This window comes from Haemorhous mexicanus, chromosome 25, assembly GCF_027477595.1.
Source record: "Haemorhous mexicanus isolate bHaeMex1 chromosome 25, bHaeMex1.pri, whole genome shotgun sequence".
Classification (NCBI taxonomy): Eukaryota; Metazoa; Chordata; class Aves; order Passeriformes; family Fringillidae; genus Haemorhous; species Haemorhous mexicanus.
The window spans coordinates 3,777,812-3,791,178 of NC_082365.1; the positions used below are offsets into that span (position 1 = coordinate 3,777,812).

The 13,367-nt window shown below is 57.1% G+C and overlaps 1 protein-coding gene across 3 annotated transcripts in view; it reads left to right on the forward strand.

Moving 5' to 3' along the window:
- Positions 1-2,548: 2,548 nt before the first annotated feature.
- Positions 2,549-13,367, forward strand: part of RASSF5 (Ras association domain family member 5) — a 30,952-nt gene continuing 20,133 nt past the window's right edge. The window contains exons 1-2 of one of the 3 annotated variants that reach the window (XM_059867806.1): positions 2,782-2,893; positions 8,817-8,896. In XM_059867806.1, the coding sequence (XP_059723789.1) occupies positions 2,841-2,893; positions 8,817-8,896 (133 nt within the window). In that variant the 5' untranslated portion in view covers positions 2,782-2,840. Of the gene's footprint in view, positions 2,894-7,031; positions 7,211-8,816; positions 8,897-13,367 lie in introns of those variants that run through there. The other 2 variants (XM_059867805.1, XM_059867804.1) reach the window with 2 other exon arrangements.

Genomic DNA, 13,367 nt, shown 5'->3' on the forward strand with positions numbered 1-13,367 from the left:
GTGCCCAGGAGCCTCCCCCGCCCAGGAAACCTTTCCCTGGTGGAATTTGGCACCAGAGCTCTCCATTCATTTTAATTATAAAAACCAACATCCTGAATGTCAAACCCAACTGTTTGCTGTGCAGAGGTGGAGCTAATCCATCCCTTCAGAGATTTCTCCTAAGAATAATTTCCTGGGATTTGCTGGGCGTTCCAGTGGAGGTTATTTTGAATCCAGGCAGGATGCTGTGATGTTCCCAAAGGGGCAGGGCAGGGAGCCCAGGCAGGGTCCCTGCTGCACCTCCTGGCACTCTGTGGAGCTGCACTGACTCGCACCAGCTGAGCATTTGACCTGGAACATGTTTGGCTTCAACTAAAAGGGATTTATTTCTTGGCAAACAGAGAAAAGAGTTTTTGCTAATAGCCCTTGTCGTGCTTTAACTGCTGTAACACAGCAGCTGCAGAGGGGACTTCTGGAATCCAAATGGAACAAGAATTTTCCTGCCAATGTTAATTACTTGGGGTTTTCTTTTTCCCCCCAAAAAATATTTTAACCTGTGGCCTAAAAGAGCTCCCTGTGCTGTCAGCTCTGAGAACCTGAGGGGACAGCTGGGAAGGATAGTGACTGTCATGAGCCTCTTGTGCTTGCTCTGGGGAAAGAAAATATTGCATTTATTTAGTGGTTGTATGCCCTGAGGCTGCAGAACAGAGACTGGAGCTGTCTCCTGGGATGGTATTGGGAAAACGAAAGTCCAGAATGGTTTTAGGAGGTTCCCAGCCAGGTGCCAGGTAGACCCTCAGAAATTTCCTTCATTGTAGGTGATTCCTGATACAATTAACAGCTTGTGGAGGACATAGGACAAACCACCAAACTTTTGTGGAGCAATTCACTGAGGAATAAATCTGCTGCTGTTTTCAAGCAGAAGCAGAGAAGGTGGGAAAGCAAAGCAGGATCCTGAATTGGGAAGGAAAAGACCTTCCAAAAATTAATCTTGCGGCTTAGCACAGCACAAACCTCCAATTTTCCCAGCTGTGTTATTCCTCCTTTGTCTGAAGCTGTTATTAGGGGCTGCTTATGGCACTGGGCTGCTGTGATTCAGAGCCAGTGTTTTAATCCATCCTTCAAATTAGAATCCTTGAAAGGGATTTAGATATTCTCAGCTTATCCTGTCCTCAGGAGTGCACGGCAGACGTCAAACTCAGCTTCCCATAAGCCTGGATTCAGCCAGCCCAGCTCTGCCTCTCCCCTCCCTTCTCTCCCAAAAACCTGAATGCAAACGGATAGTGGGAATATTTGGGACACAATGGGAATACAATTCCTTCCCAATATCTCATCTAAATCTCTCCTCTCTCAGTTTAAAGCCATCCCCCTTGTCCTGTCACTAAAAAGTCACTCTCCCTCTTCTTTAAAATGCTGATCCTGATTTTCATGGAGCTGTCTCCCGGGCTGGTATTGGGAAAATGAAAGTCCAGAATGGTTTAGGAGGTTCCCAGCCAGGTGCCAGGTGCCAGGTAGACCTTCACCCTCAGAAATTTCCTTTATTGTAGGTGATTCCTGATACAATTAACAGCTAGTGGAGGACATCCCCGGCCGAAATTCGGGGATAATTTTGAATGAACGTGTTTCAAATCAGGAGTGAGAGCAGCAGAGCAGGGCCGGCGGTGTCCCTCACCGCTCAGGGCTGTGTCACCCTCCAGCCACACACACCAAAGGAGCAATCGCCCTCGGGCCAGCAGGGAGGGGGGACAGGGACCTTCCCACCCCCGTGACACCCCGAGCTGGAAGGAGGGTCCCTGGCAGTGGCAGGGGACACGCAGCGCCAGGTGCGGCCACCCCCAGCCGTGCCCGGGGAAGGTGTGCCAGCAGCGCCCCGGGCACCGCTGTCCCCCGAGCTGCTGCGGAATTTTCCCTTTCACGTTTCCCACAAGCACGGGAGCCTCAGCCGGGGAGGGAATTCCTGCGTGCCGCAGCCCCCGGATGCCGGCTGTCCCTGCAGAGGGGACAGGGGCTTTTCCCCACGCGTGGCAGCGCTGCTCCCGCGGGGACACAGCCGCGACAGAGCGCCGGGGACGCGGCTGCGCTGCCCCAGAAAGCGCTGGGGAAAACCTCGGGCTGTGCTTTGTGGGACCCCCGGGGGATGCAGGGAACCCCTCCCCGGGGAACCCCAGCCCCGCTGGATGTCTGTCCGGCGAGGAGACCCCCCGAGGGATACACGGACCCCCTCCCCGGGGAACCCCAACCCGGCGGGGTGTCTGTCCGGCGGGGAGACCCCCCGAGGGATACACGGACCCCCTCCCCGGGGAACCCCAGCCCCGCGGGGTGTCTGTCCGGCGGGGAGACGCCCCCTCCCCGGAGCGGGGATTCCCGGCGAGAGAGCAGCGGGGACATTCCGGGGCGCGGACGGGGAATGCCAGGGCGAGCAGCGCGAACACCGCGGGGGCTGCGAGTGCGGAGCGTCCCGACCCTCGGGGGGGGTCCCCACGGGAGGGGCGCCCCGAGGGCCGCTCCCGGTGCCACCCCCGCCCCCCCCCGCCGTGTCTCCTCCCTCCCGGCCGGGCCAAGGCGCCTGCGCTGCCCCGCGCCCGCCGCTCCGAGCCCATGGCATCGCCGGCCGTGGGGCCGTGCCCCCGCCCGCTGCCGCCCGCCGTGCCCGGCTCCATGCGCCGCCGGCCGCCGGGCCCCGCCGCGACCCCCGCCCCTCCCGAGGGGAGCCCCGGCGGGGCCCGGGCTGCGCGGCGGCTGCGGCGGCGCGGGGGAGCCCCGCGGCTGCTGCCCGACGTGCGGAGCATCTTCGGGGCGCCGCGGGAGCCCCCCGAGCGCGGCCGCGGCCACCGCTTCGCCCCGCGCCTGCCGCGCCGGGGATGGTGCGACCTGTGCGGGGAGGCGGTGCGGGAGCGAGCCCTGCGCTGCGACTGTGAGTGCTGTCCCCTGCCTGGCCCTCGCTGTCCCCTGCCTGCCCCTCGCTGTCCTCTGCCTGCCCCTCGCTGTCCCCTGCCTGCCCCTCGCTGTCCCCTGCCTGCCCCTCGCTGTCTCCTGCCTGCTCCACGCTGTCCCCTGCCTGCCCCTCGCTGTCCCCTGCCTGCCCCTCGCTGTCTCCTGCCTGTCCCCTGCCTGTCCCCCGCTGCCCCCTGCCTGTCCCCCGCTGCCCCCTACCTGTCCCCCGCTGTCCCCCGCCTGTCCCCTGCCTGCCCCTCGCTGTCTCCTGCCTGTCCCCCGCTGCCCCCCGCCTGTCCCCTGCCTGTCCCTCGCTATCCCGCACCCCTGCCCTCCCCTCATCCCTTACCCTGCCCGGACTGTCCCCCTGACCCTCTCCCTCCCCTGGCCCCAGCTCTGCACCCCTCGGGTCCGGTTTGGGACCTGCCGGGAGGGACCGGGCCGGGGTCTCCGGCTGAGGGTGCGGTGCTGCCGGGCGGGTTTGGAAAGTGAAGCTTTTCCAGGAAAGAGGAGATGATCGGCTCAGGGCGGGGTTGGCATCAGCAGCTCGCGGTGAGCAGGGAGGGTTCGGTATGTGAGGCTTTGCAGCGAGGGGTAAAGTCCTCTAGAATTTGTGCCTGAAGCTCTGCCCGACCCCTGGGTGAGGGAGCCTGTGCCAGTGCTCCTGCTGCGGGATCCGCGCTGCCCTGGTGCTGCTGGGGCTCTGCAGGAGAGGTTCATCCTTCCCCTGGCTGGGAAGGGACACCAGGGGACCCCGCTGGGGCTGGGCGGTGACAGCCCAGCCCTGTCCCCTGTCCCGGGTGCTGCTCCCCCTCCCTGGCGAGGAGTGACCCGTGTCAGGGGTGGCGGGAGGGGAAACGAAGAGGTTTTAGCAAAGCTGTGCCACTGATAACGTTGGGATCTGAGCCCTGCTGGCTCAAAAATAAAACCGCTCCTGCCCCGCTCAGTCCCTCAGGCTGGGGGAAACTTTTGGGATGCAGCTGCTGGGGCTTGAGGGACTTGAAAACTTCCTGGTGGGGGTCAGCCGAGCCTCTTGATTTTTGGCAGAAGGTGCTGGTGCTGCTGCCGTTCCCTGCAGGTTTGTGCCCACAGCATCACCTGTACCTGTGAGCGTCCCTCGGAGCGGCTGTGGAGGGCAGCGAGGCGGTGCCGGTGCTGATTTGGGACCGAGCCGCCCCACTGCGGGTGGGGGAATGCTCGCTGCTCATTTTGGGGTTGTTTGGGGGGGCTGTGCCCGGCACCAGCCCCAGCGGGGCAATCAGCGCCTGGCTCAGGCAGTCCTGGTGCCCAGCTTGGCTTTCCTTAGATCACGAACCCATGAAAGGTTTTGGGGGGATTTGCGGGGCTCTCTCCGGTGCCGTTTGGGATGAAGGGCGCTCGGGGTAGGCAGCAGCACCATCTGGCCCTGCTGCAGCGAATTAGGCTTTAGCCCTAATGAGTGCTGTTAATTAAATGTAACCCGGCCGCCACCGCAACGTGACGCGGGGACACGGCGGGGCTGGCGCCTTGCTGGAAGGAGGGGATGTAAATCTGATTTCTAGGGTGCACCTTTGCTTTCTGCCGGGCTTTCCCGACTCATTCCCTCAAAAGCTGCTGAGGGCCAGGTGATTCCCCGCGGCTGGGAGCTCCCGGCGTGAATGAGCGTGCTTAAAGGAATATCGAGTTTAGCAGAACTAAGGTTTATTTGAGGGGAAAATCTTTTCACCAGCCCCTGGAAGCTGGGGTGAGGTGCGAGGTGAGGTTTTTGTGCTTCGAAATCCTGACTTGAAGTAGAAACTCACAGAATGTTGTGGTGTTGCGAAATGCTGCATAAAGAGCTGTTTTGAGGGACTTCTCCTCTGGCAGGATGTTTTCCATACTTATATTGAAACAGATTTTAAATAACTCCATTTCCCTTTTCATTTCAGAGAATTATGCAGACTGTGGGAGTAGTTCTGCCTCAAAAACTCCCAGAACAACCGGGATGGGGGGGAGGGACGCTCATCTCTGCATTCCCTGTCATCCCAATAGTGATTCCCATTAAAAATGCCTGAGAGCTGCAGACGGGGCGTGCTCTCCCCCTTCGGTGAACATTTATTTTTTTTCTTTTTGATGCAGAGTTGCTGCTTGTTTGCTTTTGCTTTGCAGCCTGAGGATACTCAGGTTTTTGTTTGAGCAGTTCTGGCCTATTTTTATTTACGTCAGATCTGGCTGTAGTTAGTAAAATGGGAAAATGACATTTATTTATTTAATATTTATTTATTTATTTATTTATGGTTCACTCTGGAGAAAAGGAGGCTCAGGGGAACCTTTTCTGATTTCAGCCCAAGTCCTGCCCGTGGGTGCTGCACCTGGGGCTGGTGCAGATGCTGCCTGAGGCATGGGAGCCTTTTTTCCCCTGCTTTTATTTGGAATTTTCCAGGCTCTGTACAGGACAGACATCCAGCATCCTGCTCCCACTGGTGTCAGCGTGAAAGGATGGGGAGGTGGGAGCAAATCCTCCTGGAATTCCCTGAAAATCCTCATTTCCAGCCTTGGAGGGAATGGTTTGGGCAGGGGGAGTAGCTGTGCCTTGAGCAGCTCCTGTTGATGTGTGTGCCTTTGTGAGTGTTGTCAGCTCTCAGAGCTGTCTGCAGTGAAGTAAGTCATCCCCGTGTGGGGTGTGGATGTCTGTCCTCCTGCTGGGGGACAGACAGCTTTTCCTGCCAGCTTCTCCCAGCAGGGAGGAGCAGGGTGCAGAGGTGCTCTGGGCTGTTTGGGTGCAGTTGTTGGGTGTCCTGGTGACTCACGGCAGCTTCAGAGCTCTCTGTGTGTTCCACTGGCCTTTGGGACAGCCCAGAAACCAGGCTGGGCTCGGGGCTTGGGCAGCTTTTCCTGCTGGGAACGGCTCAGGTGCTTCCCCTGGTGTCTCCGATAACCAAAAATCAAGGATTTTGATATTTCTGTTGATAAAATAGCATGGGACTGGCTGAAAGGTTTCTTTGCAAGGAAACCAGCCCTGGCTGCTTCCCCGTGGGCAGGGCTGGCGTGGGGCAGCCCTGGAGGGAAACCTCAGAGCGTGGCCAGCACCTCTGCAAGGCTGGAGCCAGCTTTTGATCTGCAGCTCTTGGCACACAGAGCCAGCTCAGCAAATCACCTGAGCATCCAAATGGGTCTGTGCCTCTGCTCTGCAAAGCACCTGAGCATCCAGGTGGGCTTTGTGCCTCTGCTCTGTTCTGCAAAGCACCTGAGCATCCAAATGGGTTTGTGCCTCTGCTCTGCAAAGCACCTGAGCATCCAGGTGGGCTTTGTGCCTCTGCTCTGTTCTGCAAAGCACCTGAGCATCCAAATGGGTTTGTGCCTCTGCTCTGCAAAGCACCTGAGCATCCAGGTGGGGTTTGTGCCTCTGCTCTGTTCTGCAAAGCACCTGAGCATCCAAATGGGTTTGTGCCTCTGCTCTGCAAAGCACCTGAGCATCCAGGTGGGGTTTGTGCCTCAGCCCAGCAAATCACCTGAGCATCCAAATGGGTTTGTGCCTCTGCTCTGTTCTGCATATCACCTGAGCATCCAGGTGGGGTTTGTGCCTCTGCTCTGCAAATCACCTGAGCATCCAAATGGGTTTGTGCCTCTGCTCTGTTCTGCAAAGCACCTGAGCATCCAAATGGGTTTGTGCCTCTGCTCTGTTCTGCAAAGCACCTGAGCATCCAGGTGGGGTTTGTGCCTCTGCCCTGGAGCTGCCCTGATCTCCCTGAGCAGCTCCTGCTGTGTAAAGGCTCTCTGCTGAATCAGCCCCTGTTTCCTTAAGCTGCTAAAACACCATTTCTCTTTCTGATTTGTAGAGCAAACTTCGGTTCTAAGGCTGCTGGTTCTCAGGGAGCTGTTTGTTTAAGATAACGAGCTCTTTACGAGTCCTTTACCTGCACCAGGCTCTGCTCACACTCTGCTGCTGCTCCTGTGGCTTTTGTGTCCCTCCTCCCACACTCGGTCTCACCACTGTAAATAATCGCCGGCAGGACCCGCAGCACTTTGCATTTCTGTCCCATCCAGCTGATCCAGGCAGATTCCTGCAGCTTTTCCTGCTGCCAGGCGGGGATGGCTGAGGACAGGGTGGGGTCCGGGGGTGCCTCCCGCCCACCGCGGTGCCGCAGGCAGGGTGTGCTCCTCCCCGGGAGGAGATGGAGCTGTGGGCAGGGACAGGGACCTGCCCAGAGCCGTGGGACAGGCTCCTGGGCTGCCTCGGCTCTCCCAGGGTGATGTTTCCTGCTGCGTTCCACCTGGGAGCCTTGGGGAGGGTTTATGGGGAGAGACGCCGGCCGAGGCTCCAGCTCTCACCTCGCAGGTTGGTTTTGGGTTTGCTCTCTGCTCCATCCCACTGAAGCTCAGGTGGAGTTTGCTGGTCTCCAGCTCTCACCTCGCAGGCTGGTTTTTGGGTTTTTCTCTCTGCTCCATCAGTGGAGTTTGCTGGTCTCCATCTCTCACCTCTGGATGGTTTTTGGATTTTTCTCTCTGCTCCATCCCACTGAAGCTTGGTGGAGTTTGTTGGTGTCCAGCTCTCACCTCAGACTGGTTTTTGGGTTTTTCTCTCTGCTCCATCCCAGTGAAGCTCAGGTGGAGTTTGCTGGTCTCCATCTCTCACCTTGCATGTTGGTTTTGGGTTTTTCTCTCTGCTCCATCAATGGAGTTTGCTGGTCTCCATCTCTCACCTCAGGTTGGTTTTTGGGTTTTTCTCTCTGCTCCATCCCACTGAAGCTCAGGTGGTGTTTGCTGGTCTCCATCTCTCACCTCAGGTTGGTTTCTGGGTTTTTCTCTCTGCTCCATCCCAGTGAAGCTCGGTGGACTTTGCTGGTGTGGCTCTGGGAAGGAGGGAGGTGACTGAAAAGCCCCCTGAGAGAGCTCCGTGCTTTTGCTGCTCAGGGTGGGTTTGGGCTGGTTGAATCCCCTCTCTGTCACTCCCTGTGTCATGCAGGGTGCTGGATGCTGTTTGTCCTGAGCAGGGAGGGCACGGGGGGTGGGTACAGAGTGGCAGATTTCAGGGCCATTGTTGAACTGGTGTTTGTGTCCCACCCCGTCACGGGACACCTGGTGGAGCTGTCACTGATCCACCATGGAAGGGTTTGGGTGGGAAGGACCTCAGAGCTCATCCCACCCCACCCCTGCCATGGCAGGGACACCTTCACTGTCCCAGGCTGCTCCCAGCCCTGTCCAGCCTGGCCTTGGGCACTGCCAGGGATGCAGGGACAGCCCCAGCTGTGCCAGGGCCTCCCCACCCTCACAGGGAACAACTCCTTCCCAATATCTCATCTAAATCCCTCCTCTTTTAGTTTAAAGCCATCCTCCTTGTCCTGTCACTAAAAGTCCCTCTCTAAAACACTGATCCTGATTTTATGGGTGCTGTGAAGGGCTCTACCAGCCTCTCTTAACCCCGTGCAGAGTTTAAATCAATATTTTAAATGTAGTTAATCTCAGTGTGTTCCTTTAACCTCTGATTAAACACTGGGGACTTTTTTATCCCTCAGACTGTTCTGAAAAGCAGCAAAGAGAGAAGGGAGGATGGGGGGAAGAGACCTCCCAGCACACGGCCGAGTCCTGTGCTTTCTCTCCCTAATCTCTTCTGTTGGGTTATTTTATCTTATCAAGCAAAAAGCCCCAGAAATAGAAAGTTTTCCATGGCTTACAGGAGATGCACGAGCCCTGAGCTGCTCAGAAAAATAAATAAATAACCCTTCAGACGGCAGCAGGTTGTAAATGGCCAATGTCAGTGCTTTATCTCCGTGGGGGAAAAGGCCTCTGGTGGGAGCAGACACACAGCTCGCTGCAGTGCCTGCTGGATCCCGGAGCATTTGGGCTTGGGAGAGCCTGGAGAGCTCCTGGAGGATGACAGAGGGGAAGGAGGGAGCAGCCTCTTGTTTTGGGCTTGTAACAAAGAGAATCCGTCAAATCTTCAGGCACTTCCCCCAGGGCAAGCCCTGCTCCGCGGGACTGCACCTGCCCAGGAGGCCCAGCAGGGAGGTGCTGCTGCTCCCAGGTAGGTGCTGCTGGGCTTTGGGCTTTGGGCTGGGTTTGCTGCTGCTTTTTGGGGTGTGGGGTTTGCCTTGGTGCTGCTGAGCCACAGGGATCCTGCCTGGGTGGGCACGGGGCTGGCAGCACACCTGTGGCACCAGGTGGCTTCGCCCTCTGCTCTGGCTCCTCTGCAGCCCTGGCAGGAGCACAGGGCATGGCTGCTGTGCCAGCTGCACCCCAAAGGTTAAATCATGGCTCCAGAGCACCTGCCAGCAGCTGGGGTGACAGGTCTGTCACTGCCAGAGGCTGCAGGCACACAGGGACCTCACACAGGGGTGGCCTTGTCTGCTCTGGACAGACAGAAACAGCCCCTGGGGCTTACCAGAGTTTGCCAACAGATGAACCCAAACCAGCTGGTTTAGACCTAAAAGTGCCAGGGTGAGACTGCAGTGGTGGAGCTGCAGGGCTGGGGCTGGGGCAGTGCCCAGGGGTCTGCAGGGGGACTGGCACCTTCCCTGGCCTTGCTCTGTGGGTGCCACAGGTCCTGCCCCATCCCTGCAGAGCCTCCCACCGTCCTGGTGCCACAGGGCCACATCCTGCTGCCACCCCTGAGGTCACCCCAGTGACAGCAGGCACAGAGGAGCAGCTCAGGCTTGCAAAACCCAACCTGCACGTGGAGCTGTGGGAGCCCTGGAGGATTGCAGAGCTTGGGTGGAGGAAATCTCCCTCGTGCCACGGTGTCCCAGCTCTCAGACACCTGTGGAGCCTCCTTCTCCTTCTGTGCCCGTGTCCACCTGGCTCAGGTTGAGTTGGAAGGTGCCCTGTGGGGTCTGGGGGTGGGAATGGGAGGATTGGGGTGGGCAGAAACTTGGAGAAACTCTTCCCTGGGAGGATGGGGAGGCCCTGGCACAGAGCAGCTGCGGCTGCCCCATCCCTGGACGTGTCCCAGGAGCCACCTGGGATAGGTGAAGGTTGCCTTTGGCAGAGGAGCTTTAGGGTCCCTTCCCACCCAGCCCCTTCTGTGACTGCAGTGCTGTGTTTGGGCACTGAGGGGGGCATTTAATGCCCATTTTAGTGCCCATTTTACCCCCCTGAGTGACTTTACCTGTGGAGAAGGGGAAATTCCCTTCAGCCACCAAAGCTTTTCACAGTATCATGACCTTTCTCTCTCTTTTTGTTTTTTAAAAAACCCTCCATTTCCAAGTGCTCCATTGTTTGACTGGAATGGAAATTATCTTCAAGCCTAAGTGGAGGCATCCTGCTCCTCTTGGCAAACCGGTCACGTGGCTGCTTCCCAAAGCCGTGCAGGGTTTCTAAAATTAGTGTTCGCCAGCGGATGGCCCGTGATTAGGGTCTGTTAATGGGTGATGGTGACTGAGGAGGTGTCACACTTTAATCCCACAAAGAAACGCCACAATGGATCCGGAGGAAGCGCCTGGCACTCGGCCTTTCTGTGGTGCAAATTTCCTGTCTCACCCCTTTGGCTGCCTTTGCCCCTCGTGCTGGAGCTGCCCAAATGTGAAAATCTGGTCCCAGGTGGGCACAGGGGACTTTGTGGTGGTGGCAGATGCTCAGGTGAGCTCACAGCTGGAGCATCCTCCAGCAAAGCCTTGGCCAATGTCCCCCATTGCAAGGCTGTTCCAGTTGCTGGAAAGGTCATGCATTAAATTAGTGTGTAACTGCAGCTTATCTCTAATTAAAATTTAAAAAAAAAGCCAAATCTCCCTGATTTTCCCCCAGGCTTACTTGAGACAACTGGCTTGGAATAGGAGGATGACAGACAGCTCCTGCCAGATGAATGTTAAATGATAAATGATTTCCCTCTTTCCCCTGAGATTGGTGTTCCCCCCCTCAGGCACCAGCCCCCAGCACTGCTCCAGCTCCTCTCGTTCATTCTCATTCTCAGGCACTGAGAATTCACCAGAGCTGAGCAGAAATCAGTTTCAGAAGCAAACCTGGGATATTCCTTTGCTTTCCTGCAAGCCACAGACATTCAAAATCAATGACCCAAATGCTAAAGGGAAAAAAAAAAAAAAAGGAGGAAAAAGAAAGAAGATGTATATTTAAAATAAAAGTTCCTTGGCTCTTAGCCAGGTCATGGGGCTGGTGCAGGGACAGGCACTCACATCCCCCTGTGGAATCAAATCTCTTGCCTTGTTTTTAGGATATAATTATTTTTTTCCAGGTTGGTGACCGCTCTGGAATTTTGGGCAGTGTAGAAAGTAAATGTAAGGCTGTTTGTCTGGCAGTTAAAAATTAAAAGGCTCAGACGGGCCTTTAAAGTGGCAGCAGGTTGGTCACTGCAGTCAGGAGGGTTTGGAGGAGTTGGGGCTTGCAGGAGTGATGGCCACAAATTCGGGATAACTGGAGCTGGCTGTGCCAAACGTGCCTCCTGCAGCTGGGGTGAGCAGGAGCCTGTGCCTGAAGGGGTTAAAGCTGCTCTGTGCAGAGCTCCCGGGCACGAATGGGTTAATGTCTGCCATTGGGGCAGCATCCAAAGAAAACAGCACGGAGATGCCTTGCTGCACCTGGGGCAGGAGGCTCAGCCCCTGCTGGGTGGGACCTGGGACCTGGGACATGTGTCCCTGCCCTCTGCAGGGTGATTTGGGGCCGTGGTGGCACCGTGTCCCTGCCCTCCCTGGGGCCGTGGTGGCACCGTGTCCCTGCCCTCCCTGGGGCTGCTGGTGGCACTGTGTCCCTGCCCTCTGCAGGGTGATTTGGGGCCGTGGTGGCACCGTGACCCTGCCCTCCCTGGGGCCATGGTAGCACCGTGTCCCTGCCCTCTCTAGGAATGATTTGGGGCCATGGTGGCACCGTGTCCCTGCCCTCTCTAGGAGTGATTTGGGGCTCTGGTGGCACTGTGTCCCTGTCCTCCCTGGTGCTGGGTTTGGGGCCATGGTGGCACCGTGTCCCTGCCCTCCCTTTGGCTGCTGGTGGCACAGTGTCCCTGTGCTCTCTAGGGGTGATTTGGGGCTCTGGTGGCACTGTGTCCCTGCCCTCTCCAGGGTGATTTGGGGCCATGGTGTCACCGTGTCCCTGCCCTCCCTGGTGCTGGGTTTGGGGCCATGGTGGCACCGTGTCCCTGCCCTCCCTTTGGCTGCTGGTGGCACAGTGTCCCTGTGCTCTCTAGGGGTGATTTGGGGCTCTGGTGGCACTGTGTCCCTGCCCTCTCCAGGGTGATTTGGGGCCATGGTGGCACCGTGTCCCTGCCCTCTGCAGGGGTGGATCTGGAGCTGTTGGTGGCACCGTGTCCCTTTTAACACACATGTCCCCATTCAGCCACATGTCCCTGTTCAGCCACATGTCCCATTTAACACACGTGTCCCCATTATTCAGGGACACTCCTGCAGGTGAGGAGGGGCACCAGAACACCTCACCCAGAGCAAAACCTGCTCCCAGAGCTGTGCCCAGATCTCTGCTCTGTTCCTGGCTGCAGTGGAGCAGCACGGGCCCCGTTCCTGATGTAGAAAGGATGGGAAGATCCTCAGATCCTCCCAATCCACGGGGAGCCCCAAGCTGGCTCTGCTCCTGGGAGGTGCCACCTGCAGCAAAAGCTTGGCCAGGGCACAGGGAAGGGATCCTTCACCCCCTGTCAGACTGTGCCCTTTGCTGACCCGGAGATGGGGTAACTGGGGGTGGTTTGAACACTTTTATTCCATTTTCAGTCTCCTGGGAAGGGTGAGACAGTACAGGTGTTGTCATTCACACCAGCACAGCCAGAAGCCAGCTGTCTCCTGGTTACAGCACACTGTAAGCATTTCTTGGCCTGTGTGGCTGACATGTGTGTTAGAGGGGACATGTGTTAAAGGGACATGTGTGTTAGAGGGGGACATGTGTGTTAAAGGGACATGTGTGTTAAAGGGACATGTGTGTTAAAAGGGACATGTGTGTTAAAGGGGACATGTGTGTTAAAGGGACATGTGTGTTCAAAGGGACTTGTGTGTTAAAGGGGACATGTGTGTTAAAGGGACATGTGTGTTAAAGGGGACATGTGTGCCTGAACAAGGACATGTGTGTTAAAAAGGACTTGTGTGTTAAAGGGGACATGTGTCAAAGAGGACATGTCTGTTAAATGGGACTTATGTGTTAAAAGGGACAAGTGTTAAGGGGACATGTGGGTTTAAAGGGACATGTGCCTGCCCAGGGACATGTGTTTAAGGGGACCTGTGTGTTAGAAGGGACATGTGTGTTAAAAGAAACTTGTGTGTTAAAAGGGACATGTGCCTGAACAGGGACATGTGTGTTAAAAGTCACATGTGTTAAAAGGGACATGTGGCTGAACAGGGACACATGTGTTAAAGGGGACATGTGTGTTAAAAGGGACATGTGTTAAAGGGGACACGTGTGTTAGAAGGGACATGTGGCTGACCAGGGACTGTGCCTGAGCCGGGCCACGTGCCCGCTCCAGCTCTGACCGTGCTGCCATCCCTCTGCTGCAATCCAATCCAGTCCCTTCCCGCTGTCCCCCGCTGTCCCCCGCTGTCCCCAGCCCCAGG